Source organism: Patagioenas fasciata, chromosome 2, assembly GCF_037038585.1.
Source record: "Patagioenas fasciata isolate bPatFas1 chromosome 2, bPatFas1.hap1, whole genome shotgun sequence".
Taxonomy (NCBI): Eukaryota; Metazoa; Chordata; class Aves; order Columbiformes; family Columbidae; genus Patagioenas; species Patagioenas fasciata.
Genome location: NC_092521.1, coordinates 146,558,555 through 146,583,686, shown reverse-complemented (window position 1 = coordinate 146,583,686; position 25,132 = coordinate 146,558,555). Strand labels below are relative to the sequence as shown.

At 38.3% G+C, this 25,132-nt stretch overlaps 1 protein-coding gene across 4 annotated transcripts in view; it reads right to left on the bottom strand.

The window, feature by feature from the left end:
- LOC136097939 (phosphatidylcholine translocator ABCB4-like) overlaps window positions 1-25,132 on the bottom strand; it is a 54,889-nt gene that overhangs the window by 20,007 nt on the left and 9,750 nt on the right. For 3 of the 4 annotated variants that reach the window (XR_011737755.1, XM_071805176.1, XM_065830872.2), the window contains exons 4-17: window positions 23,380-23,527; window positions 21,079-21,172; window positions 18,787-18,978; window positions 18,266-18,437; window positions 17,042-17,166; window positions 14,584-14,755; window positions 10,756-10,869; window positions 9,278-9,388; window positions 6,748-6,873; window positions 6,393-6,596; window positions 5,830-6,000; window positions 3,231-3,392; window positions 1,920-2,078; window positions 886-1,032 (exon numbers count right to left, since the gene is read on the bottom strand). Coding sequence is in view for 3 of the 4 variants with exons in the window: in XM_071805176.1 (XP_071661277.1) it covers window positions 886-1,032; window positions 1,920-2,078; window positions 3,231-3,392; window positions 5,830-6,000; window positions 6,393-6,596; window positions 6,748-6,873; window positions 9,278-9,388; window positions 10,756-10,869; window positions 14,584-14,755; window positions 17,042-17,166; window positions 18,266-18,437; window positions 18,787-18,978; window positions 21,079-21,172; window positions 23,380-23,527 (2,097 nt within the window). In the remaining variant the exon portion in view is untranslated. Of the gene's footprint in view, window positions 1-885; window positions 1,033-1,919; window positions 2,079-3,230; window positions 3,393-5,829; window positions 6,001-6,392; window positions 6,597-6,747; window positions 6,874-9,277; window positions 9,389-10,755; window positions 10,870-14,583; window positions 14,756-17,041; window positions 17,167-18,265; window positions 18,438-18,786; window positions 18,979-21,078; window positions 21,173-23,379; window positions 23,528-25,132 lie in introns of those variants that run through there. The other variant, XM_071805177.1, reaches the window with a different exon arrangement.

The window sequence follows — 25,132 nt, the reverse complement described above, 5'->3', positions numbered from 1 at the left end:
CAAAACAGTCAAAACAGGAACCCGAGGTTCAGCTTCCAGGGCTGTATTTGTTTCTAAATAGATTCAGACGCCTATAGCAGACAGATAAGATAATCTTTGTTTTCTACAACTCATGCAAGTAACCTGACCATATATTCTTTCTTAGTGTGTCATATGAGTACCATATGGCATATGGGTACACAAGTGTACGTAAATACATATACTTGTCCTCTCACACTCAGGTTGTCTCTTTCCTGCACTGTCAAAACCATAATAATATCCTGCACTGTATCAATTTTAACACCTTTCCAACAAAATAGGATGTTCTGACAGAAAATGTTGGAAAACTCCCACCAGTACAAAGTGTCGCTTGCTTGAGAATGTAACTTCATTTTCTAACACCATCAATTCAGGTTTACAGAAATTCTCTTGTATAACAAAAAGCCTGCTCAGAAGCATTATCTCACAGCCCTTTCATCTTGTTGCTTTTGCATTGTTTTGTGCCACATCACATCTTCTGAGAGGCTGTGGCTGAGCACAGGTGGGCAGGACAGTGCAAGGATCCCCTTTCAGGCTCGCGCTGCTCAGGATCACATTCTGCCTTCTCTAAAGGGGTCAGAGTGAAGCACATTTGGAGAGGTCACAGGAGAACCTCTCCTCATTCGGTGTCAGGGAGCTGATCTGCTTGAGGATGTGCAATTTGCATCACTGGTCTGTGGGACATTGAGCAGAGGATTTGCATTCTCCATAGTAAGGAGCTCTGCCCATTCCTCACCTTTTCAGTGCAAATTGAAAAAAAAAAAAAACAAACCAACATCATTTTATTGATTTATCATAAAGGTAATTAGGAAATAATTACAAAAGCTAAAACATACAATGAAGACTTTTACTTTGTTTTATACTCACCCCTATAACATCGGAAATGATGACTGAAAATATGGGTTGCAAGGCCCCATTGATAATAGCACATAAAGTTCCAATAACTAAGTATGGCCATTCAGTTTTATTCAACTTCATAATTTTAAAAAATGAAACTGGATGTATGCTTTTATCCTAAAATAAAGGGATTTCATCAGTACAAATATAATACATTAACAGAAGGAAATGAGGGAGGTATATATTATTTGTAATATCTTTCTTATGCCATATGCTATGTTAGGAGACTCAAACTAATTTTTAAAAACCATTACAATTAACTGAAGAGATTCTTACTGTTACTCAGTACCCAATAATAATAACATAAAAGAAGAAGGAAAGGACCAATGAATGCTACATTAGCTCTCATTTCTTCCAACAATAACAATTTGAGCCTCTCCCCAGAAGAATTAGTCATAAATCTCATTTACCCTTCATGGTACTATCCAGAAAAAACAAGTTATGAATTTAAACAATTTTTTTTTGCATTTAATTGTATTGAATGTTAAAATAGTTACTTCTTGCTCATTGCTGAATATGATCTCTTTCTCATTTAGGTCATTAGATAGCTTGATAATTATGTCTTAATTTTCATTAATTTATCTCGTAACATAGATATATTAGACAATAGATAGTAAAACATCTAGACAAAAATAGTAATTATTCTCTATTCAGGGTTTATTATTTGAGTTATATGAGTAATTACCTGCTTTTGTTTTTGTTCTACAATTAAATACATCAACACGCTACATAGGCTATTCCCATACTCAAGTAATTTTATTTCATAATTTTGCTTGAATAAACTATTTCAAGTTCACAACAAAAAAAAAAGTTTTAGCTTAAAGGGAAAAGACTGTTTCCATAGAAATCTTGTGTGATTTTGTCAATTTACGTGTCTTTAACCAGACACATAGGCTGCCTTCGTACATTTTATGAAAAAGTTACTTTTTCTCGAGTGGGACCACATTTCTTTCTTATTCCATCAGTTTTGAAAAACACACACGTAAGAATACAGAGGCACTCACAAGCTCAGCAGCTTCTACATCAGGTTCATCATTCTGTATTCTGAACCTTTTAATGCTTTTTCGAGTGGATTGTCTTTTCTGTATTGATCCTTTCCATGCCTCCTGTGAGACACCTGGTGCGTTACCTTCTTCCTCTAACTGATCCTCAGTCCCTGATGCCTGAAATGAAACAGTGTGATGCTAAAAATTATTTACAGCCATATTAACTTGTACTTTAAAGTTATGATCAATTCTAAATAACAACAACTGCTGTTAAGTAAATGGAAGATTGATAAGAACTGAGCAGCATTACCAAGCCCAAGCAAGTATTAAAGTTTCATTAAGTCATCTCTATACTCAGTGAAAAACTTGCCAATACACTCATACTTACAGGGGGAGAGGAAAAGTTTTAGCCACATAAAATTATTTTCTTACTTTTTGTCAAGTTAAACTGTTCTGAAAACATACAGTAGAGTTAACTAAGTTAACTGAAGACACCCCCCCACCACCACCACCCAACCTCTTTAAAATGTAAAAAATTGTATAAAAGAGCCTTAAAGTAAAAGAGTTAAAGTCAACAAGAGGAGGGAGCCATGAAGAACAGGAGCAAGACTTCCAGCTGCTTCAAAGTTAAGGCCTGACAGGAGCTGTCTGAGAAGTTCAGGGGACAGCTTAAGAGATAAAAATATTCAAGATACACCATGTCTGAGTGACAAAACTTTGAGTGCCTGAGTCACTAAGATGCTGGTGATTTGCAAAAGCACTTGCACAAAAGAGGCTGAGTTTTCACAATGTGGGTGGGAAGCACTGGAGGACGTGACTTGAGGAGGGTGTGGGGGTATCCTTGGAGGTATTCCAAACCCAGCAGGACACAGCCCTGAGCAAACTGCTCTGACCTCAGAATCCGCCCTGTGTTCAGCAAGGGTTGGACTAAATGAGCCACAGAAGTCCCCTCCAACTTGAGTTCTTTTATAATTCTGTGATTTGGAAATGTAGTCTGAAAATCAATCAACTCCAGAACTTCATTGTTTGTCACAATCTTCGTTTCTACATTCTCACATACTTCATTTTTAATGTTATATTCTTAAATAAATGTTTTTACTTAGAATTTGTGTAGTTCACAACTTTGAATTAAACTTGAACATTTTACTTAATATTAGGTTTTCTTAATATGAAGTTTAGCATTCTTCAAGGAAGCTTTTTTTCCCTCTAGAGTTTTTCTGCTGAGAAAACACTGCAAAGCTGGAGGTACCTTTGAGAGCAATTCAATTCAGTTAACGCAATAGCACACAATAAGATAAAAGCTATGAAAAAATGCTGGTGGAAAGGTACCTGCATATTAACAAGCTTGTAGTAGGTTCCCTTCTGTTCTATTAATTCATTGTGAGTCCCTTGTTCTGTGATGACACCATTTTCAAAGACAGCTATAAGGTCCGCATTTCGAATTGTTGACAAACGATGAGCGATAACAAGTGTAGTGCGTCCTTTCCTGGCCTGGAAACAGAGTAATGATGGCCTCACATTAGCATTGTCAGGTACATATGATATTTCTGCTCTTCATATTAGAGTTGAACAAAATATTTTAATGGAAATATTTTCCTTGGAAACAGTGTTCTTGTAAAGATAAAAATTGTCAACTGAGAGATGTTGAATTTCACAATATTTTTCAGTTCCTCCAAGGTAAACTAAAGCAAAAATGTAACTTAAATCAAATACTGCAAAACATATTTTATTTGAAAATATCAATTAATGTACTCAATTTTTTTCATGTCTGACTATTACTTTCTAAACTTTATTTTTTTGAAACTGCCACTTCAATATCTTCCCAGGATATGTATCAAATTTTCACTGAGAAAAGATTATACACCTATCTACCATTAAGCAAGTCATTGACATTTTTCTTTCAGAGCATTTAATAAATATTAAAAATTAATCACTTAGCAATTTTGCTTGTTCTAAATTACTTGTGTGACTTAGCTGAAAATATTTATCTAATATTGTATATAAAATCATATTTCTATTACTGATGTTGCTTTTCCAACTTTTTAATTACAAATAATAAAATAAATCCTATAAGTATGTAGTTTGACAGGACAAAGATATTTTTACAGGCACATTGTGACAGTGTGTGCTGGGGTAAATTGGTGTTAATATCTAATGACCCAACGAGTGAATCCAAACTTTATATAATTCAGTTTAAAAATCTTCACTTAACATTTTGACGTGCTAGAATAATGGCTTAATAAGTGTTTAACAGTTAGTAAATAAAAGAGAAAACTGAAATGTGTGGAATATTCTTAATGAATTTCCTGCTAAATCTGATATCTTTATACTGTCGCATGATTTTACAACTGCAAGTGACAGGTCTTTGAACTATCCTATAAGAAATAGTAGTCTTTTTCTTGGTAGTCTGAAAGCTTCACTACATCTGAGATGATCCTAAAAAGTTAAAATCACACCAAGATGTAGAAGAAAAACAAGTTAACTTCCTTCATTATAAAAAGCAGAACGCCTTGTTCACATAAACAGTGAGCAGAGTTTCAGCAGGGGTTTGGTGAAGCCTGCAGGGAAAATTGGTCTCCTCTAGATCTGATATAAACCTTTGACAGTGGTACATGCTCAGAACAGTGAGGAAGGGAAAAAGTAGGCGAGAGGAGGTCAGACGAACGCTCGGCACACAACAGCTCAGCTTTCTCTTGCTTAACATCAGCAATCAGAGCTGGTCTAGTCTGAGCAAGTCTTTCTGGCATGCCCTGCCAGAAACATCAACAGGGAGATTCATCTCACCATACAACATATTTTAAAGATAGGTGGAGGAGGTGAGAGGCTAAGTATTAATAACTTGTTTAAACTGGCTGTATAAGTTTAATATTACAGCAGTTACTTGGGATCCCACCAAAAAGATCTCAATCAGCAGTTCTGTGCCCTCCTGCCTCTGCGAGTCACTTTACAGGGCATGGGTTGGGAGAAAGATCCCTGTGTGTGCCAGCTAGGGTAACTTAATGGAGTAGTGTGAATTATCAGGAATTAGGAGTGGCAGATAGAGAGTCTTACTCTTGCTGAAATTAGTGGCAATTAGGCATCCAAGTGAAAATTAGGACTAAAATATCTTTGGAGATGAGAACGTAGATTCTGTTTCCTGATACTTCTAGACACAATGCTCTACAGTGATTAGAGTAAGGCTGTTCTTCTGAGGCAGAATAGCATACAAAGGCAAAATGCTTATTGTCCATAGATAAACTCTGATCACTGCTGAAAATATTTATGCAATGGAGGTATTTTGTGTTCACCCAGAGGATAAACATAGTTGCACAGTGAGAGAGAGAAACAGGAGGAAAATACCCAACGAATCTGATTCATTCAGCCTGGGGAATAAGTGGAACTATTTTGTAAGTGGTTCATATACTTGCTTAGAGAAGACAATCAGATGTATGGGACTGGCTATTTTTTTTCAGCTGTCTGGGTGGTTTAGAAGTTATGTCTAGATGGCAGTCAGCACGTAGCAGCTGCTCCTGAAAACACCCTGGAGTTGGTTTTGAATTACTTTTCTGGGTGTTTATGATAACATAGCCCCCATGGATCCCCAGACCTGCTTGGGATTATTTAGCTCTTATCCAGTGTTGAGCTTTTCACTGTTCCAAAGACTAAAGCTTGTTTGGGAAAGTCTGATACAGTGCAGTCCTACCCATAACATTATTAACTGAATTCTGGAATACCTCTGGAAAATCTACCTGACCTGATAGAGCTAGTTCTGGCAAATTTCAAAACAGACTGCTAATATATTTCCTTTTTAAAGCGTCTCATTATTCATCCCCATTTAGAGTTCACAATCTTTGTATGAACGGAAAGTCTTTGCCAAATTCAGGCTTACTTTAGACTTTTTAGGTATCTCCCTTTCTCCCAGCTGTTTAAACAAATTAGCAATACTGACCTTGTCCAGTGCTGCCTGCACAACTGATTCACTCTCAGTATCCAAAGCTGATGTCGCCTCATCAAGCAGAAGAATTTTAGGATTGCGAACCAGAGCTCGGGCAATTGCTATTCTTTGCTTCTGACCTCCACTCAGCTGTGCCCCTCTTTCTCCAACCATGGTTTCAAACTTCTACAAGACAACCAGACACATTTCCGAAACACTCAGTGGCACAGTCCTTTAACCAAAGAAAGGCAGTGAAAAGAAAAGGCACACGGGCATTTGTAGCCCCGGCAGCATATTCTCATTCCTCTAAACCAGTACAGTATAAACATCGACTTGGTTATACCCGCCTAATCATTTGTGTCCCTGGAATTCTCGTAGTTCTTCAAATGCTCACCAAATCATGACCTATAGTTGAAAAAATAATGTTATGCTCCAAAGTTATAAGGAAACTCTGCACAGCTCTGCTTATTCACAGCTCCAGGGATATCTTGCTCTGTTTCTGAGAATCCCTTCTAAGAACTATTTGGCACAAGGAGGTTGAGGAGAAATGATTTCAGCAGGACAGCTGCTTGGCTTACATGGGGTAGCTTCATAATGAAGCCATAAGCATTTGCTTCCTTGGTGGCTTTTTTAATCTCTTCCATGGTGACATCCTCACGGCCATAACGAATGTTTTCTGCAATAGTAGTAGCAAAGAGCACAGGCTCTTGATTCACCACACCAATAATCTCCCGTAGATATCTTACATTTAGGGTCTTAATATCATGCCCATCAATGGTAACCTACACCAAAGAAAAAAGACAAAAACTGTTAGACCTAAGTGTTTTGGAGAAGGAACCTCTCACCCCAGGTCAGAATAAGGGCAAGGTGGCCAGAACTAGACTTCCTATGACTGTGACACACAGACCAGTCATCTCACTTGTGGTACCTTACCGTGCCTTCCTTGGGATCATAAAATCTCTGGATGAGCTGGACAGTTGTACTTTTCCCACAGCCACTGCCACCAACCAGGGCCACTGTCTGGCCACAACTGACCTTGAGATTCAAGCCCTTCAGTATCTGTGCAAGTAAGAAAGGTAACCAAGTCATAACAGCATGTAAAAATGTCAGTGTAAAAGTGAAGAAACCCTAAAGACTACAATAAATTTTTTCAATAGCTCTACCTAGTCAAGGGGAAGGACTACAAGCGAAATTGTGGAAGGGCTGGTGTGGAGTTTATGGAGTTTTGCTGCATTATGAACAGATTCTCCCTTCTGCAAATCCCTTCTGCACGTGGCATTTCACACCTACTGCAAAACTGAAGTTCTGCTTTCCGTGCAAACCTACTCCTCAGACTCAGAGAGGTGGTGAAGATGCCACACAACAATTACTGTAGTTCTAGAGAAAAATAAGAACTTTTTGTTCCCTCCTACGCTGCTGTTGACCTATGGGAGCTTTCTCTGTAGATTTCTGTAAAATTTCAAGAAGCAGAGAGGCATTTGTAAGCCTTTGTGTAATGAGAGGAAAGGCAACCTTTTCTTGGAGCTTTCTTTTTCAGTTACCAAGCAGAAACAATTTATAGTTTTGTTTTTGCATATTTACATAAAACATCATATTAATTCATTATGAGGAACCCAGTAGGAGGCCGTCATAACGAGGTTCCTAGCTTAAAAGAAGTGGGAGAGCCAACATTCCATTAAATGTTTTTCGGGACTATTCTTGCTTCAGACCAACAAGGTAAAGCAAGCATTCTGTTGTTTCAGTAATAGTAAAAACTCTGAATAATTGCCATTTTTCTCAAGAATATTTTGAGTTTTGAGATTCAGGTCATGTGAAAATGAGCAAGTATAAACTGAGACAACCTAGTTTAAACCCTTAAGCTACCTTAGAACTCAATCAAAAGTCCTTGTTTTGCAAGTTTTTACATGGCAATCTACTCATTACAATATTAGGCATTTACAGGGGAGCTAGCCCTGCGAATAAGATAAAAGCTAAGAGCCTGATTCAAAACCTAAGGATGCAACGGAAACATTTCACAGATTCAGTCAGATTTGGGCCAAACACTTTGTCCTTCACTGAAGTGAGAAGTTATCTTCGTAGTATTTTGTTACACACAAATATGCAAAATAAAAAGTGCTAAAAGGTAGAATGGGCCTGAGGGCATTATTTAGGTTTTTATCTCCATCCTACCATTGGCTAATATTAGAGAAGAGACCTAGGTAGTTTGAACTCTGCTAAAATGTAGCTGTGACAGCAGGAATCCTGGCACTGTCATGGCACATAAGTACCTGCTCCGTGTCTTGGGCAGGTTTTGCAGCCCTTGCTGGGGTTCTTGCAGCTCTCATATAGGATGAATTCCCAGCCACTGAAGTCACATATATCTGCACAACTTTAGGAATGCAGAGTGAGGTATTCTGTTATGCACTACCCTCTGTTGTCAGTGGGCAAAAACAACTTAGCAGTACACAATGGTGTTTCCGTGAATACATTATGTTTCCTTGCATACACTGATTTGCTCATCATTCCTGTTCTCATTTGTTACACAACATCCTTCACCCTTTCTCACCAGGATTAAGTGCTCACAAGGTCGCCTCTGTAACAGATAGACGAAGAAGTAAAAAACCAAAGCTCTTATCTAGTACTAGATAATCTTATAAACATTTTAGTAACCTGACACAGAATTATCTGAAAATAGTAGTCTTTCTAGTTTTCATATTGATTCTAATGACAGCTAATATGAATGCCAAATGATTTCAATTTATCTCTTTAGAAACTGATGAGCGGGAATATTTTCTTTGTCTATTTATTTAAAAGTTGGCTACACAATCCCCCGTCTTCTCTCTCCCCGTTCTACCTGAACTAAAGGGAAACAGATCCCCTTTTATAGATGAGTGAATGTGGCCTTCCTTCACATTGAAAAGATTATTTTCCAATACATTATTAATAAACATATTTTCAGAAATAATTCAGATCTCTTCCGCTATTAATTGCATCAAGACTTACCTTAGTGAGAGATCTCTAACAAGACAATATCTTCTTTCAAAGGGTAGATTTTGCATTGTAAATGTAATAAAGTAGGTGTTGGATCTGCTGCCAGTTTCTCAGAGAAACACTTTTAACAGACTTATGGTGTGGGCAATTTTGGCACATCAGTATACTGCTATAACATTTTTATTGGGTTAAAACAAGTATTATTACGGTCAACATCTTTCATTGTATTTGGAACTTAGAAGGATCTCCAACCTTTTAGCTTTAAGTGGAAATTTCTTGTAGTTACATGTTATTTTAAAAGGTTGGCACTTAATTTTGTTAATTAATCATTTCTAGCTAAAATGTGTTATCAATTCTGAATAAAAGCAAAGGTTTCCATTATTTCTAGGATTTATTTATTTATTTATTTATTTATTAATATTATAGCAGTTGTTTTTCTCTAAGGCAATCAAGTTATCTTAAATGCAATCTGTATCATATCCATGTGTAATACCTTAGTATCTGGCCTAGCAGGATAATTGAAGTAAACATTTCGGAATTCCAAATTCCCCTTAATGTGCTTCAGTTTATAGCCAGCATCAGATGAACTGTCAATTTGAGGTTCCTGTGCAGAATAACATGTCAAGAAAAGGGGAAAAAAACCACATTGTTTAAATTCCTAATGACATCTTAGCATGATATGGCTCTGTGACATCCTAGACGTTAATGTTACCATATAATAAGGCATAGAAGACCTCATTGCCAAGTAGCTGCAGCTACTCATAGATGCATGAAGCTGCCAGTCCAGGCCACTGGCACATCTGCTCTCGGGGGTGAGTAACCAAGGCAAATGCTCAGGGCCTTAAGTCTTCTAGGGTTAAATTAAGGAATAGAGGAAATAATCTAAAACACCAGTGAAAGAAGGAGTAATCTACACATTCACATCCAGTCATTGCATACAAATAGTAATTCGTGTTCATGATTCCACTTCTTCCTTTAATGTACTGTAGGAGACAGCAGCTGTACCATATTAACACAGACAGAAGACTAGGTTTTAATGCATTTGTTTTAGTTCCTACCCAGGACAGTCTAGAATCAGGAATAGTGCATTAATATCCATAGGCAGAAATATAACTTGTGTAGACAACTCAAGATTAGTTTTGAAACAGCATTGTAGTCACAATGATACTATAGCAGCAAGGTGACAGCCCCTGCCAGCCAGCCAGTATGTGCTGTAAGTCTGGTAAATAAATATTATAGCTCAATCCAATCCTTGTCAGGCATGGTGCTGCTGTTACTGGTATCTCAGCTAGTCACTTGAGTTAGCACGGGTATAATTACAATGGCTGTACTCACACCTCTGGTACATGTCACCTCAGAGGTAAAAATGTCAGTGGACACTTCAACATTGCTTCATAACTGTCATCTGATGCAGCAAAAATAGTAAATGCAATCCTAAGTTTAGCTGTATTTTTTTCTAGTATTTAGATAACTCTTACGATATTTACAAAATGTACAAGTATTTTAGTATTGTTTTATATAGGACTTGAGTAGAAGTTTCATTGCCAAACCACACAGATGGAGTCACTATAAAGGCAGTACTTTTTAATTATTGATAGCTGAAAAGAAATTTTGTCAATAAAGTGAGCATAGTTACAGCAGATCTAGAATCCTCTCTCAGTTGTTGGGTTGGGTTTTTTTTTAAGAATGAAGATTGAAGTACATTTATTCAGGCAAGCTTTGAAATAATTTCTTTTTCATCTTTAACCTAGTCTTCTGAACTACTAGATAAGAAAAAAAACTGGTAGGAATTTGTATCTTCCTCAGTTATTAGCTCATATTCCAGTATTTAGATGTTTGTCCTCGATCCAAAATTGTGATAGGTAGAATTTTGAAATGCTATGATACTGTACACATAATTGCTAATTTTAATTCAGAAAATAAGTCAGATGTTCAACTCTTTCGGATGACAGACATGACAAAGATACTCACATTGTCTATAATACTAAAGATTGCATAAGCAGCTCCTCTTGCATTGGCAAAAGCCTCCATACTTGGTGCAGTCTGTCCGACATTAAAAGCTCCCAGTAATATAGAAAAGAAGACCTAAAGAGAGAAAAAAAACCAAACCAAAACAGCACAACCAAACACATAATAGGTAGCTAGGAATGAATAAGTCTAATTAGATAGCTTCATTTATCTGAGAATATTAGATATCATTGTTTCAAGTAGTTTCATGCATGCTATGCAATATGAGGTAATCTAGAGTCAAAGCAGCAATTAAACAGGTGGTAATCATTTAACGAAAAGTAAACATTTATAGGAAAAAAGGGAATCAAATCCCCTTTTTCCAGAACTGGACTGTAAGAAGGATATTGTGATGTGCTGATGGCTGGGATTTTTCTTTAGAGTGACAATAGACGTCAGAAGGATGTTTCTAATTCCACTTGTACAAAAATTAGCCATCAGTTAATTTTATGATTAAACATAAAAGAAAATCTCATTCTTCATATAGCATAAAACCAGGAGTAATTCAACCCAAAAGGTAAAGGCACAGTGATCTACTTCGGTGTAGTACTGGCAAGAACAGAATCAAATGTTTGAGGAAACTGGAAACTTCTTTGTCTGAAACTGAAATTGCTTGTCATGTCAAAAGCAGACTAATTTCTAATCTACTGTTTTTCAGCCTTGGGTTCAACTTTTTCATGTTTGGGTGTTTTTTCTGAATACATGAAACTCTGCCATGCCTTCCAGATGTTGAGAATGAAGACTTATTTGCATTTTATTTTAACCATATCTAAGTATTAGATCAAGCTTTTATTACAGTCTAAATTGTTAGGGGCCTAGAGGAGTTGACAGTGAGTATGGTCATCTGCAAGGACCAGCCATGACCCATGCTCTACAGCCATGTGCTGCTTGCAAGGTAAAGCACAAGCCTGGCTGCAGGTGCTCCAGCTTTCCCTGCTCCATCAGTTGTTTTAATCGGGGACGTGAGAGCAAAGGTCCTTCCCATCTGGTTTCTGCAGGGTATTGGTAGCACAAGCTCACCTGCCTTGCTTTGCCCTGGAGAGGACAAAATCATAGAATCATAGAATCATTTAGGTTGGAAAAGACCCTTAAGATCATTAAGTCCAACCGTAAACCTAAAACTGCCAAGTCTACCACTAAACCACGTCCCTAAGCACCACATCCACATGTCTTTTAAAAACCTCTAAGCATGGTGACTCAATCACTTCTCTGGCCAGCCAGTCCAGTGCTTGATGATTTTTTGTGACAAAATTATTCCTATTATCCAACATAAACCTCCCCTGGCACAATTTGATGCCATTTCCTCTCATCCTATCACTTGCTACTTGAGTAAAGAAACCGATATCCACCTCGCAAAAACCTCCTTTCAGGTAGTTGTAGAGAGCGATAAGGTCTCCCCTCAGCTTCCTCTTCTCCAGGCTAAACAACCTCAGTTCCCTCAAATACTCCTCATCAGACTTGCGCTCCAGACCTTTCACCAGATTTGTTGCCCTTCTTTGGACTCTCTCCAGCATGTCAATGACTTTCTTGTAGTGAGGGGCCCAAAACTGAACACAGGATTCGAGGCGGGACTTCACCAGTGGTGTGTACAGGGGGACAACCACTTCCCTGGTCCTGCTGGCCACATAATAGACTTACCGACCTGGTCATAAGTCAGAACAATTTAATGAGCAGCTCTTCAAGGACTCTTAGGTCTTGCTGGAGACCCTGGTGCCTGGACATAATAGAGAGGTTGGCTTCAAGAGCTGCTGAGCTATCACAGATGTAGACTCCTTAGCAGGCAGGCTGTGACTGTGATCGTAGAATCATGGAATCATTTCAGTTGGAAGAGACCCTCAGGATCACCGAGTCCAACCATAACCTAACTCTAGCACTAAACCATGTCCCTAAGAACCTTGTTTAAACGCCTTTTAAACACCTCCAGGGATGGTAACTCCACCACTTCACTGGGCAGCCTGTTCCAATGCCTGACAACCCTTTCCCTTAAGAAATGTTTCCTAATATCCAGGCTGAATCTCCCCTGGCACGACTTGGGGCCATTTCCTCTTGTCCTATCACTTGCTACTTGGGAAAAGAGACCGACACCCTCCATGCTACAACCTCCTTTCAGGTCATTGTAGGCAGCGATAAGGTCTCCCCTCAGCCTCCTGCTCTCCAGGCTAAACAGCCCCAGTTCCCTCAGCTGCTCCTCAGTCAGACTTGTGCTCCAGGCCCCTCACCAGCTTCATCACCCTCCTCTGTACTGTCTCTAGTATTTCAATGTCCTTCTTATGATGAAGGGCACAAAACTGAACACAGGATTCAAGGTGCTGTCTCACCAGTGCTGAGTACAGTGACACAATCGCTTCCCTAGTCGTGCTGGTCACACTATTCCTGATACAAGCCAGGATGCTGTTTGCCTTTTTGGTCACCTGGGCGCACTGCTGGCTCATGTTCAGCTGGCTGTCAATCAACACCCCCAGATCCTTTTCCGCCAAGCAGCTTTCCAGCCACTCTTCCCCAAGCCCATAGCGCTGCCTGGGGTTGTTGTGACTCAAGTGCAGGACCCAGCACTTGGCCTTGTTAAACCTCATACAGCTGGTCTCATCCCAACAATCCAGCCAGTCCAGATCCGTCAGTATGGCCATCCTACCCTCCAGTAGGTCAACACTCCCCCCCAATTTGGTGTCATCTGCGAACTTACTATGGGTGCACTCAATCTCTTCATCCAGATCATTGATAAAGAGATTAAACAGAACTGGCTGCAATTCTGGGCCCTGGGGAACACTGCCTCCTCTCTGCTGTGTTGTACTTCCAGCAGACATCTGGTAGGTTGAAGTTGCCCATAAGAACAAGGGCTAGCAATTGGGAGACTTCTCCCAGCTGCCTGAAAAATACTTCATCTGACTCTTCATCCTGGTTGGGTGGTCTGTAACAGAGCCCCACCGGGATGTCCGCCTTGTTGCCCTTTACCTTGATTCTCACCCATAAACACTCAACCCTATCATCACCCTCATCAAATTTCAGACAATCAAAACACTCCCTAACATACATAGTTACCCCACCTCATCTCCTGCCTCGCCTATTCCTTCTGAAGAATTTATAGCTGTCTAATGCAGCACTCCAGTTATGAGAGTCAACCCACCATGTTTATGAGATGGCAATTAAATCGTAGTTTCTCTGCCTCACAAGGGCTTCCAGCTCCTTCTGTTTGTTGCCCATGCTGCGTGCATTCATATAGATGCACTTCAGACAGGCTATTGATTCTACCACCTTTTTCTGGTGAGAAGCCCTAATTCAATCCAGGATCAAACCTTCAATCATACCCCAAGGCCTCCAGCAAAAGGTCCAACATGATATCAGTGAGATAAAAACTGTAGGTAAATGAACTATACCTAGACAGGAGCGAATGTGTTACAAGGGAATGCTAGCTGGTACCCGGCCTTTCTCCCCAGAATACAACCACCTGGCATGAATCATGATTCCTAGAAGTTATGCCTCAGTCCTTTAGCAAAGATCTGGTGTGACTGAATAAAAAACTAAGAGCTAATTTATTATTGAGCTGAGGTGGCTTTTTAACAAGTGACTTTGAAACAGTGATTTTTATGTTGCTACCCAGTTTACAAAAATATTGGTAGTATGAAGAAGTGTAATGGTTTTGGTTTTGTTAGCAGGAATGAAACAGTGAAAAATGTAGTTTGAAAAGCTAACTTCAATCTCACTTAACATCTGATGTTACATATTCCAATAAGATTATACAGGATCAGTTCAGTATTTTTCGTAAATGTTGTTCAGTTACTGATGAATACATACTGTAAAGACTGTTCCAAGTGTATAATCATCGGAGAGTATCAAAGTGGTTCCATACCAGAAGGCCAAAGCATATGATGCATATATCAAAAAGAAAGCAATACCCATAGAAATACTGGCTGAAACAGCCTTTTTTATACCAATGCGTTTGGCATCTTCTAATTTTTTTTGGTATCTGAAAGAAAAACAAACAAACAGAGCATACAGGAAATTACTTTCTTTCATTGTGTATATTTATAAATTTCCCATAAAACACATCAAAGATATAGAAAATATTATTGTAAACAGTAATTGAACCCTGAGAAAGATCTTGCTAAGAGAGCAGAAAATATTTTGACTCTCTTGCATGTTGTGACAGGTTGAGCTGATCAGTTTTATCATCTAGAACAAGTCCTGGATGAGCGGAAAAAGGTTGTGATGAGGTATTAGACAGTTTTAATCTTTTTCAGTGGAATCTTTCACCTGTGAGTGAATATTACTGGTGCTATGAAGAAAAGTAAGCAGTGTCTAGCTAGGGGAAGAACTGGCTGAAAGATGTCTCCTCTTGATGTGCAGACTTCATCTGAGTAGCTCATAGGAGGCACCTAGGATTGAGGAGAAACTTTCTGAGAGTATAAAGTGTAACAGTTGGGAGAGATTCACATAAATTCCAAAAACAGTTCTGATGTACAGGACTAGAAAAATCAATAACAAGAGAAAGAAAATACTGGCATTGGATCAGAAATAAAGGTAGCAAGGATGGGATAACTGTTGCATGAGTGTTGCAGTTCACTGTAAAGAAAAAAGGAGAAATGGTGATATGGAGAAATTCAATTTATGTCAAAATCTCTTTAGTGATGAATAGAAAAGATATTATAGTCTACATTTGATTTAGACATGGGCAGAAAGAACAATTCAGTCTGAAGTGTGCAACTGTGAGACACACATCATAAATACAGAGTAAAGAATCAAATGCCAGAAATAGTTGTATGACCCATGTGCTCCAGGAGGTGACAGCTGAGAAGTTTCTCTAAATAGTCACTGAACAAACAAAAGAAGATTTTTTTCAGAATTAGTTCAAGGCTATTAAGATAAAGCTGGTTATAGATAAAAATCAGGGATAAAATTACTGCAGGTTGAATCAGTTAAAGTAATTGAAGACATGCACAAAAAAGGCCTGGAACAAAGGTTTTCGGTTTCATGGGATTTAGAAATTCAAAAGCATTGAGATTATACTTGCACTGGGGATAGCTATGAACCTGTAGCTCATCCTCAACTTCAAGTTCAAAAAACCCCCACAAATGTACATAGTGCCAAAGCAGGATGACCAGTGTGAACGGGGGTATTTTAATTATCACATCTGACCTGAGAGGGAAAGCAGTAAGGAAGGAGTGTATCTGTCATGTCGATCATGAACTCTTTGTTTCAGAGTATTAAATAAACTGACAAACATAACAGTGGTCCACTAGTAAAGACATCTAGTGATAATTTTCGAATTGTGAACAGAGCCACAGAACTGAAGCATTACAAAAGAAACAGTAACCTGAGACACTACAGTCTTGTATCCTGGCAAAAACAGCTCATAAATCTTGCAAACCAATAATGAAGAAAACAATAAAATCAGAAATAAAAGGAAATAAAGTAAAATAATACAAAATTATGAGAAATGAAAGTGTGTCATGGATTATGAAAGTGAAGGATTAACACAATTACTTTTCTTTAATACTGCCTTTTCTATAGAGGTGAGACACAGTAAAACTAATCTATTGGGACATCGTTAATTCCATTGAATGCCAATTTATCCTAAAGCCATAGGATAAATTGTTAATTAAGCAGTAGTTGTAAAATAATAAAGGAACAGTAAGTTAAGGAACTGCTTGAAGCAAGACAGCAATGTTCAGTGGGGAGCTATAATACCCCACAAGCTGACAACATGAATTCTTCAGTCAGTCTCAGAGTGACTTGGGCATGTAAAAAAGTACTTCTTTCAGCTTCCTGAAATGGGCAGCGTTGGCAGCTGGAACATAAATGGAGAAACAAGTCAGGGAATGGTGGATATTTCCTGTGAGTGATGCAATTGTTACTGACCTTTGAGTTTGAAAAATTCCTGACAGTATTTGTCATCATGATGGTTATCTTGAGATAAAAGATCAAAAAGATAACAAGAATTATATTACATAGTATAATATGAATAAATACACGTGAATGACCTTGGTTTGTGACCTTAGTCTTATAATTGTCTTTTTTAGCCACCTGCCTGCTTTTTTTTTGCTTGCAACTTTCATTCAGCTTATGAGGCCTGTAAGACAACGTTATCTTTGGGGAAGGGACTGCATTTCTGCATGTTTTATGGTGCTTTTTGAAACTAATTAAAAAAATAGAGAAAATAAAAAAAAAAATCAGCAGCAAAGATATAAAAGCATTCACAATCTCTTACGTCACTGTCATAAAAACAACCAACATATGGAAACTTTATTCTCACCTTTCAATTTCTTTTCTCTGTCCTCCAAATGCTACCACAGTTCGAATTGCTGCCAGAACTTCCTCTGCAACAGCTCCTGCTCTTGCATATGCAGTTAGCTCTTTGTTAGTGAATGCAGAAATTATCTGTGTAGAAGCAGAAGTTTGATGAAGGGCATCATGAAAATGCTAGCATTGTATAAAATACATTAACCAGAAAAATGCGTGTTATCTGCTGTCAAAAAATGAGGTTGTATTTTCAGTTCTTCTGTACTTTCATCATTTTGGAAAGCCAGAGGAGGTGACTAAGATCCATTACACTTAGAAATATTTGTACCACCAGAGTCAGGCAGTTCTGGTTTGTGTCAGGACAATTAGTTGCCCGATGAGCATGGGAACACTCATGCTGCCAACACACAGCAGGTTGGAGATGGAGTTATAGCAGAATACTCATGTGCTTTGAAGTATTAGGGACTGCACATGTTAAATAGGGTTGGGATTTTCATCTTAGCTGAAAGGGCAAGGCTGGCCAGTGTCACTGAAACTCAGTAGCCAGTTGGTACTCCACAACCCAATGCCCCTCTAAAAGTCCTAGCCAAAAGCAATTACATTTCTATAGATTAAGTCTCTTTCCAAGTGGTCTGCATCCGCTTGTGGAGTGCTGTTTTCAGTAAGTTGTTGGCAGCTGAGCAAACAGCAAAGGGACAACCTGGAGCAGGGTTCACGGTATGCCAAATGCCCAGCTGTGTCTGCCCGTGTCCCTGTGCTGTTCGTGGGGGTACTGTCCTCCTCAGCTTGGGGTCACAGCCCACAGATGGGCCTTATCAAAGGAAACCTGATTTACTGCAGGTTCTTGCCCGAACTCACTGTCCGAACTGCAATGACCGCAGCTGTGCCATTTTATTTCATTTCTCTATTTATTTATTTTTATTGACAGCCCTGGGTTGTTTTGGTGTAGTTATCATGGAGTCCAGTGAAGAAGGCAAAGGTACCGCTTGTTTACCATTTCATAGGAGGGGATGTTACACTTAAGCAATCTTTGCATCAGTATAGCTGAGTCCATGGTGGAGGGATTGATCTCCCTCAGCTGTACCAGTGTCATCATGCACCTACTCACTCCCTTCTGCCTGTGAGCAAGGTCTAAATTCACTGAGATCTAGTTAGTATTTTAAGTCTTACAGATACCAAAAGGGATTATCGAAGATGCAGTTTACCAGTATATGGAAAACTCACTCTTTTTGCTTACCTTTGCCCAGAGAGCTGATGAGAATCCCAGAACAGGACTGAGTGCCAGAATCACAAGTGTTAATTTCCAGCCTTTTGTAAAACCAACTATAAACCCAGCGAAAAAAGTAGCCACTGCCTGAAAGAACATTGCCATTTTTTCCCCTATTCCTTCATTAATCTTGGAGATGTCACTGTAAAAAAAACCAAATTATATCCAAACAAATAAGGAACTGTGGAAAAGGCAGAAACGAGCTCTTCAGATACAGTACACTTCTTCAGTGCTCTGTCACATTTCTAACATCTGCAATTCAACACAGCTACAAGTTTGCAGCCACAGAGGACATGCAGCAACGTTGTCCAACATCTCTTCCTTAGGCTCCATTTAAATGATCCATACACATCTCAGGGTCCATATAAATAATAGCATAGCATACCAAGGAGTTTAGTAAGATAAGATAACATTGCTCTGAGGGAAGTATTACAACCGATTATCAATAATTAGAATAAATACTCAGCATTTAACTGATATTTAACACTTACTCTACAAGTCTACTGTTAAGTTCGCCTACATCATTTACATCGAACCATCCAATCTCCTGTCTCATTACAGCGTGAAAAAACTCTTGTCTGATTCTTTTTATTTGCCGGCCAGCAGCCAACGTCCAAAATGAAACTTGCATGTAGGCAGCAAAAAGAACAGCAGCTCCTATTCCAGAATAATAATATGCATATCTGAAAGAAAACAAAAAGATTGGAAACTGAATTAATTCTATTTCAAATAGGACTAGCTGCCATTTCTCTATCTTCACTAAAATTAGTATTTTTTAAGTTCTTTCAGAATCATCTTGCTAACTTATTTCACAACTTCCATAAAGTAAAAAAAAAAAAAAAAAAAGAGTGATTTCTCAAAATCCATGAAGGCATCAAAGTAAAAAAACTAGCTTCAAATGGCATATTTACTCTTAGAAACACTTCCCACAATGAATGAAAATTAAGACAGGGATTTTAAAAATGCTTAATTGATATAATAGCAAAAATAAGTTAGATTTCAGGATAGCCACTTTTATTTAATGAGGTAAAGACAGTGACATTGAAATTTAATTGTTTGCATTCTATCATCAAAGGTAGTGTAAGAAAAAGAGAACAACCCCCCTCCACCCATAAAACCTGGAAATCGCTCAGACGATGACACCATGTGTTGCCACAGCCTGTTTCTGAAATTAGCTGGTGCTTAACACCTTAGAAGACTGTGAAAAAACATTATTAGATTAACATGAAACATCTTGTCAGTTAGACAGTTTAATCTGTCCATCTGTCACATCTCAGTTCCTATTTCAATTTTGTCCAATCAGAAAATGTTAAAAATACATAGTAAGATCTTGACCTAATTTATATCTTTTAGTTATGAGCTCTGCAGATTTGTTGGGCATTATATAAAAAGCATTTCTTTTCTCACTTTAAAATTTGGCATGTCTCAACTTCACTGCCTGTTCTTTGTCCTTGCGAAAGTAAAGGGTACCAAAAAGTACTTGATTTACCTTCCCGATGGCAATCATTATTATTATTATCTGAAAAACTGGTAATTTAATGGAAACTCTGTCATGTGTGACTTCATAATACTCTCATTTGCTCTATTTCCAATAGACTACAAGGTGTTTGTTTTTAAGGGATGTCTTTCAGAATTTCACTTATTATCAACAAATTTTTAACATGTGATCCTGTGCACTAAGAACATGGAGGCTTGCCTAAGAAGGTATAATGAGCTTTTGGTGTTGAGAGTTTTGCACAGGAGAGGAAGAAAGGGAGTAGGTTCTCTGAGTTACAGGAAATTTCATTTCACTTTTTTTTTTTTTTCCCCATAAAACTGGATACAAACTTCACTAGCTGATGGAGTAATGTAAAAACAGTACCCACAGTTTTCATACCATTACTAGGGTGTCCAGGGTACTGTCCTTTAACAACTTTATAAACTAATGTAAAAAAGTGTGGTTCAGAGATTGTAAGTAATTAGTTGACTTTGGTAACTGATTTGGTGCCATTTAATTGCAGAGAACATAAAGTAGTTTGAGGGCTTTGCATGTGATCAGTTCAAACATTTTAGGGAATTTGTTATGCATCAGTTAACACATTTGCGTTTTTGATGGAAATGAGAAAGCCAAAGAGGAGGAAACAGGGGATCTCTATAGAAACCCTTGCAGAGCTGGGACAGCCCTTGCTCAAGCGTGAGAGATCCTGCACCCAGGACCTGCCCCAGGACCAGGTCAGTGGCAGCAATTCGTGCATTGGACTGTGCCTTACTCTGTTATGGTGGTTACCTATGGAGAGAGGAAGGAAAGCAGCAGAGAAAAAAGAAAACAGTGAAGGGGAAGGTTGTGGCAGGAAGGGGAGAAGCCATCTTGCCAGGCAGGTAGGGCTGGTGGCAAAACAGGAGCCAGAGTGCAAGGGGAGGAGAAGGAGGGAGGGATGTGTGCAAGGAGGAAGAGCAGGAGCAGGAGCATGTATTGAGAGAAAGGCATGAGAACTGGCATGGGAGGAGAAGGAGCTATCCTGACACATGAGAAGAGGAATAACCCTCTCTCTGAGCTTTTGGCAGAAAGGTTGTAGGTTTGCTGGAGCCATCAGGCACAGATTGGGATTAGAGTAGGGAAACAGAAGATGCTCGTGACTCAATGGCGTTTGCCTAAAAACATAACAAAACCTGAATTCCTTCAGTTACACTAAATATTTATAGCAAGATTAATCTTGGGATGAATATTAGAACAATCTTTAGAGTACAGTTGCCCTATTACAAGAAAAGAATAGCCATGAAGTGAATGACAATCTTCCTATTACCTGGTCATTTCTTCCTCCAACTGTCCCATCAGAGCATAAGAAAAGGCTCCTATAGAAAAGTTCACTGACGTATAGTTCCATAAAGAAAAATTTGCTAAAGAGAAAATTAGAGAAAAGCTTGCTTTTATTAAATCACATGATAATAGTTCCTTCTGTAAACTTCTATCCCAGCAATGCTGAATGAAGATTAAGGGCCGTCGGCTACCTAGCAGCCTACCTAGCCATGTTTAAGGGAATGGGAGCTATGCGACAAATTAGAAAGCATTTTCTGAAGCCAGAAGTGAACATTCTACACAGTTAAAAAAATAGTTAAATTCAGCTACTCTGCAATTGCTAGCCTGAATTCCACATTTGAAATACAATATTTGCTCTGGAATGTGTGCTGATTTAATGAATATTTATAAAAACAATACACTAGTGATACAAAACTCACCTTATGTAATAGTGCTCTGGAGTACTTACAAATGTATATGCCTAAGTAAGTAATGTTCAGAAAATTAATAAATACGGTATTAGATGCTTCCTTCTTAGTGTCCAGGGGTCACATTTTTATTTAATTAATTCTTGTTTCCAGAGATTAAAGGTGTAATTAACTTGTATAAGGATTCATCTATATGTGAAGCTAATCAGGAATGAACAATTCTGGAATGTGTATATTGCACTTTAATTTCAGAATAAATGTGCCTTGTTCTGGTTTGGCTCTGCAGTCGGAAGTGATCATAACAACTTTTCAGAATTAGATACAGTACTTTATATTTACACTTGATTTAAGCCTAGACTAGTTTTCCAGTGCACATACTACTTAGTAGAAATCAAATGATGAGACAGAGGTGGCAACGCTGAAGAATTTGACTCTTTTGGGGATGCTTTGAGGGATATAATTATACCTCTGTGCATTGATAACAATGATTCTTGTCCAAGTATTCAGAGAGAGTGGAGGTGTTTAAAAGGCATTTAGACAAGGTTCTTAGGAACATGGTTTAGTGCTAGAGTCATGTTAGGTTATGGTTGGACTCAAAGATCCTGAGGGTCTCTTCCAACCAAAATGATTCTATGATTCTATGAAATCAATGACTGAAAGGTAAGTTAGGTAACTAAAATAAGCATAATACTCTTTAATGAAGAGCATTTGGCTGAACCATGCAACATGAATATGGTGTTCAGCTCTTTGCCCTCTGTACCTTGTCTACTTCTCTGTCAAGAAGCAAACTGGTGTTGGGGAGATTGCGGGAGATACCAGAGAGGTCTTTGGAGAAGTTTGGGAAATTCCACATTCAGATAGCGTGAGTAACGTTTTAGAAGTAAAGGAGAAAGGTGGTGGCATTTGGACAAAAGTGGCTCTCTGGTGCATCTTGTTGAAGTCTGGTAATTTATATGCTCACACTCAGCCGCAGAAAAGCAATTTTTCTGGTAATCTCATCCTTATATCAGTCTGAAACTGATTTGCTAATCTCAGGAGAAATAAAATCATGTAGCACAGGATCATCTTCTATTACTTCCTAATACATTTTTCTAAGACCTATTTTTTATAATTCAAGATCAGAATTTTACATTTAAGTCACACAAGTAGAATAAAGTTGTATTGGAAGAGCTTTCTCTACTCTAGAGGGAAAAAGAGAAAGTGTTCTTTAGGGAAAGAAACCTCGTGTTTGAATGAGATTTCTTGTTCAAATGACAGAAGTAGGCTTGTATTAGGAGTTCTTTTTTTTTTGGTTTAAATAAATGGACCTTTAATCATAGTCTTTGGGACACTTTTAATATCCTTCTAAAATACACAGCAGTTAGTAAATACTGAAATATCTAATAACTTTTGTGCTGGGTTATTGATTTCACCTGATTTTTTTAATAACTAAGACTTTATTACATATTTTAGTTTACATATTTAGTTTTTTTTCACTAACAGCTTCTGATTTCAAGGCATAGCACAATGCATTTAACCTTTGTTTCTTTCACCATTTCTCATTCATGCATTTATTTAATTCCTTAACCTTAACTGAAATTCTTTAAAGTTTTTCCTTTAAATCTGGCATTTCAATTAATTAGTGAACTGTTTGTAATAGCACAGGAGACTGGTTGGAGGAAATACAGAACTGGTCAAATTGAAGCCTTGTTTTTTCTCACAGTAGTGAGTGGACCAGTGACACATCTGGCCCACAGCACAGAAGCAAACCGCTTCCCAGAATAAAAACAGCTTGAAGTGAGCTGCTATTCTACCCTTTAGTTTTTCCCAAATGCCCTCACGTTTTGTAGCAAAAAAGCTGTGTTTCAACAGCACTAACTAGAAGCTACAGCAGTTCTTACCTGGAAAAGTGATGTTTTCTGAAGTAATGAAGCTATCTGTCATGTCACCAAAGACAATCATCATGAGGGGGAGACCTGCTCCGTGGAGTACAGCCATGGTAGTGCCGAGCACCATGAAGAGTCTATCCCACCAGTCAGAGTATCGGAACTGAAAGTGGAAATAGAATTGTGCTGAAAATTTCTTTAATTACAGCAAATGAATTTGAGTGGCAGCACAGTATTAACAGTGCAAAGGAGGCAGTAAAAAGTAAAATAAGAAAATATTAATATATAAAATGGTAAAATCATAACATAAAACACTAACTTCTTAATAATTGTTTTAACAATAAAATAATGGCTTTCATAAAATATAAATGATAATAAAATATTAAAAACATATGTTTAAAACAAATTTTCCATTTGATTTAACTACATCCAATTGGAATTTAAATTTATTACTATAATTGCAATTAAAAAATTAAAATCTAAGAATATAATATCTATTAAAATCCTCTAATTTTATGGTGTCTACTCTACTGTTTCTGTTTTAACTTAATACTTCTCATGAAACAATGGTCTTAAAAAATATGATTGTCTACTAAAGAGAGTAAGATTTTCATCATACATTTTATTGTACATGAGTATACAAATGGAAAATCATTCTGGGTTTTAGTCAGTCTACTGAAGTAAAAAAAAAATCTTAAATTCAATCACTAGACCTGTAGAGAGGCAGGTACCAAGGGATGTCATGTCACCACGGTGACCTCTCAGCTCATAGAAACTGAGAGATACCTTACCCCTCCTTGCAGGGGTTTGTTAAATCACTTCTCAAGCCCTGGAACATTAATGCCTACGAACAGTTAGCTCACAGCAGCCAACATGTTGTAGCTTGTTCCCATCCCCATAATCTAAATAAGGAAGATGAGAAAGAGAAAAGAGGGCAAAAAACCAGGGAGGGTCTTTCTTGTATACTAATGAGTATGAGTCCTCGAGTAAAAATGTATCTGTGGATGTGTAATGGAGTGGACATATTCAACATCCCATAGCTCTTACAAGGCATCCTTGTCAGTGTGCCACCGAGGGTGCTCCTGGGAGACCCTGGTTTGAGTGAGACAAGTCTGGCCCCACTGCCAGTGCTCAGACCAGATCGTGGATGTGATCCGTGGGAGCACTCAGACAAAGGACTAGAGAAGATGAATGGGGCTTTCTCCCTCAGCCTGAAGTGATGGTCTGAACGGCACAGCTGTGAAATAATGCCTTAAATGAAGGAATCTGTGCTTTTTGGCATGTAGGAAGGGTCTGCAGGGTGCACCTTTGGGTTTTGCTGTGGCTGTGAACTGAATGGGGTTGCCCTGGTCTTTCAGGTGAGTCAGAATAGTTCAGTCCTTCTTACCCTCTGTGTGGGGAAGCAGGAATTACCAATGTGTATTTTTCTTTTCTCCTGTATGTGAGATTTTACTTCCAGTTTCCCACAGGTTTTTAGAAAATGGGGAGGAAGATGGGAACTCTGCTGAATACAGTGCCAGCACTTGGAGTGTGGAGACTGTGATGCTAGCTGTCATCGCTCCTATATTCTGCAGTAGCAGTTTTCTCTTGCTTCCTTCACAGGAAGAAGTTTTGTTTCAAATGCTGGAATGGTCCTTCAGGAGGTCAAAGGGCATTAGTTTTCTAAAGGTAGTTGGGAGACTTGGGAAATCTTTTCACTTACAAAACAGAAAATTTTTCCCTAAAGCTACCTCAGATTCTGTTAGACACAGACTTGACTTAAACCTAT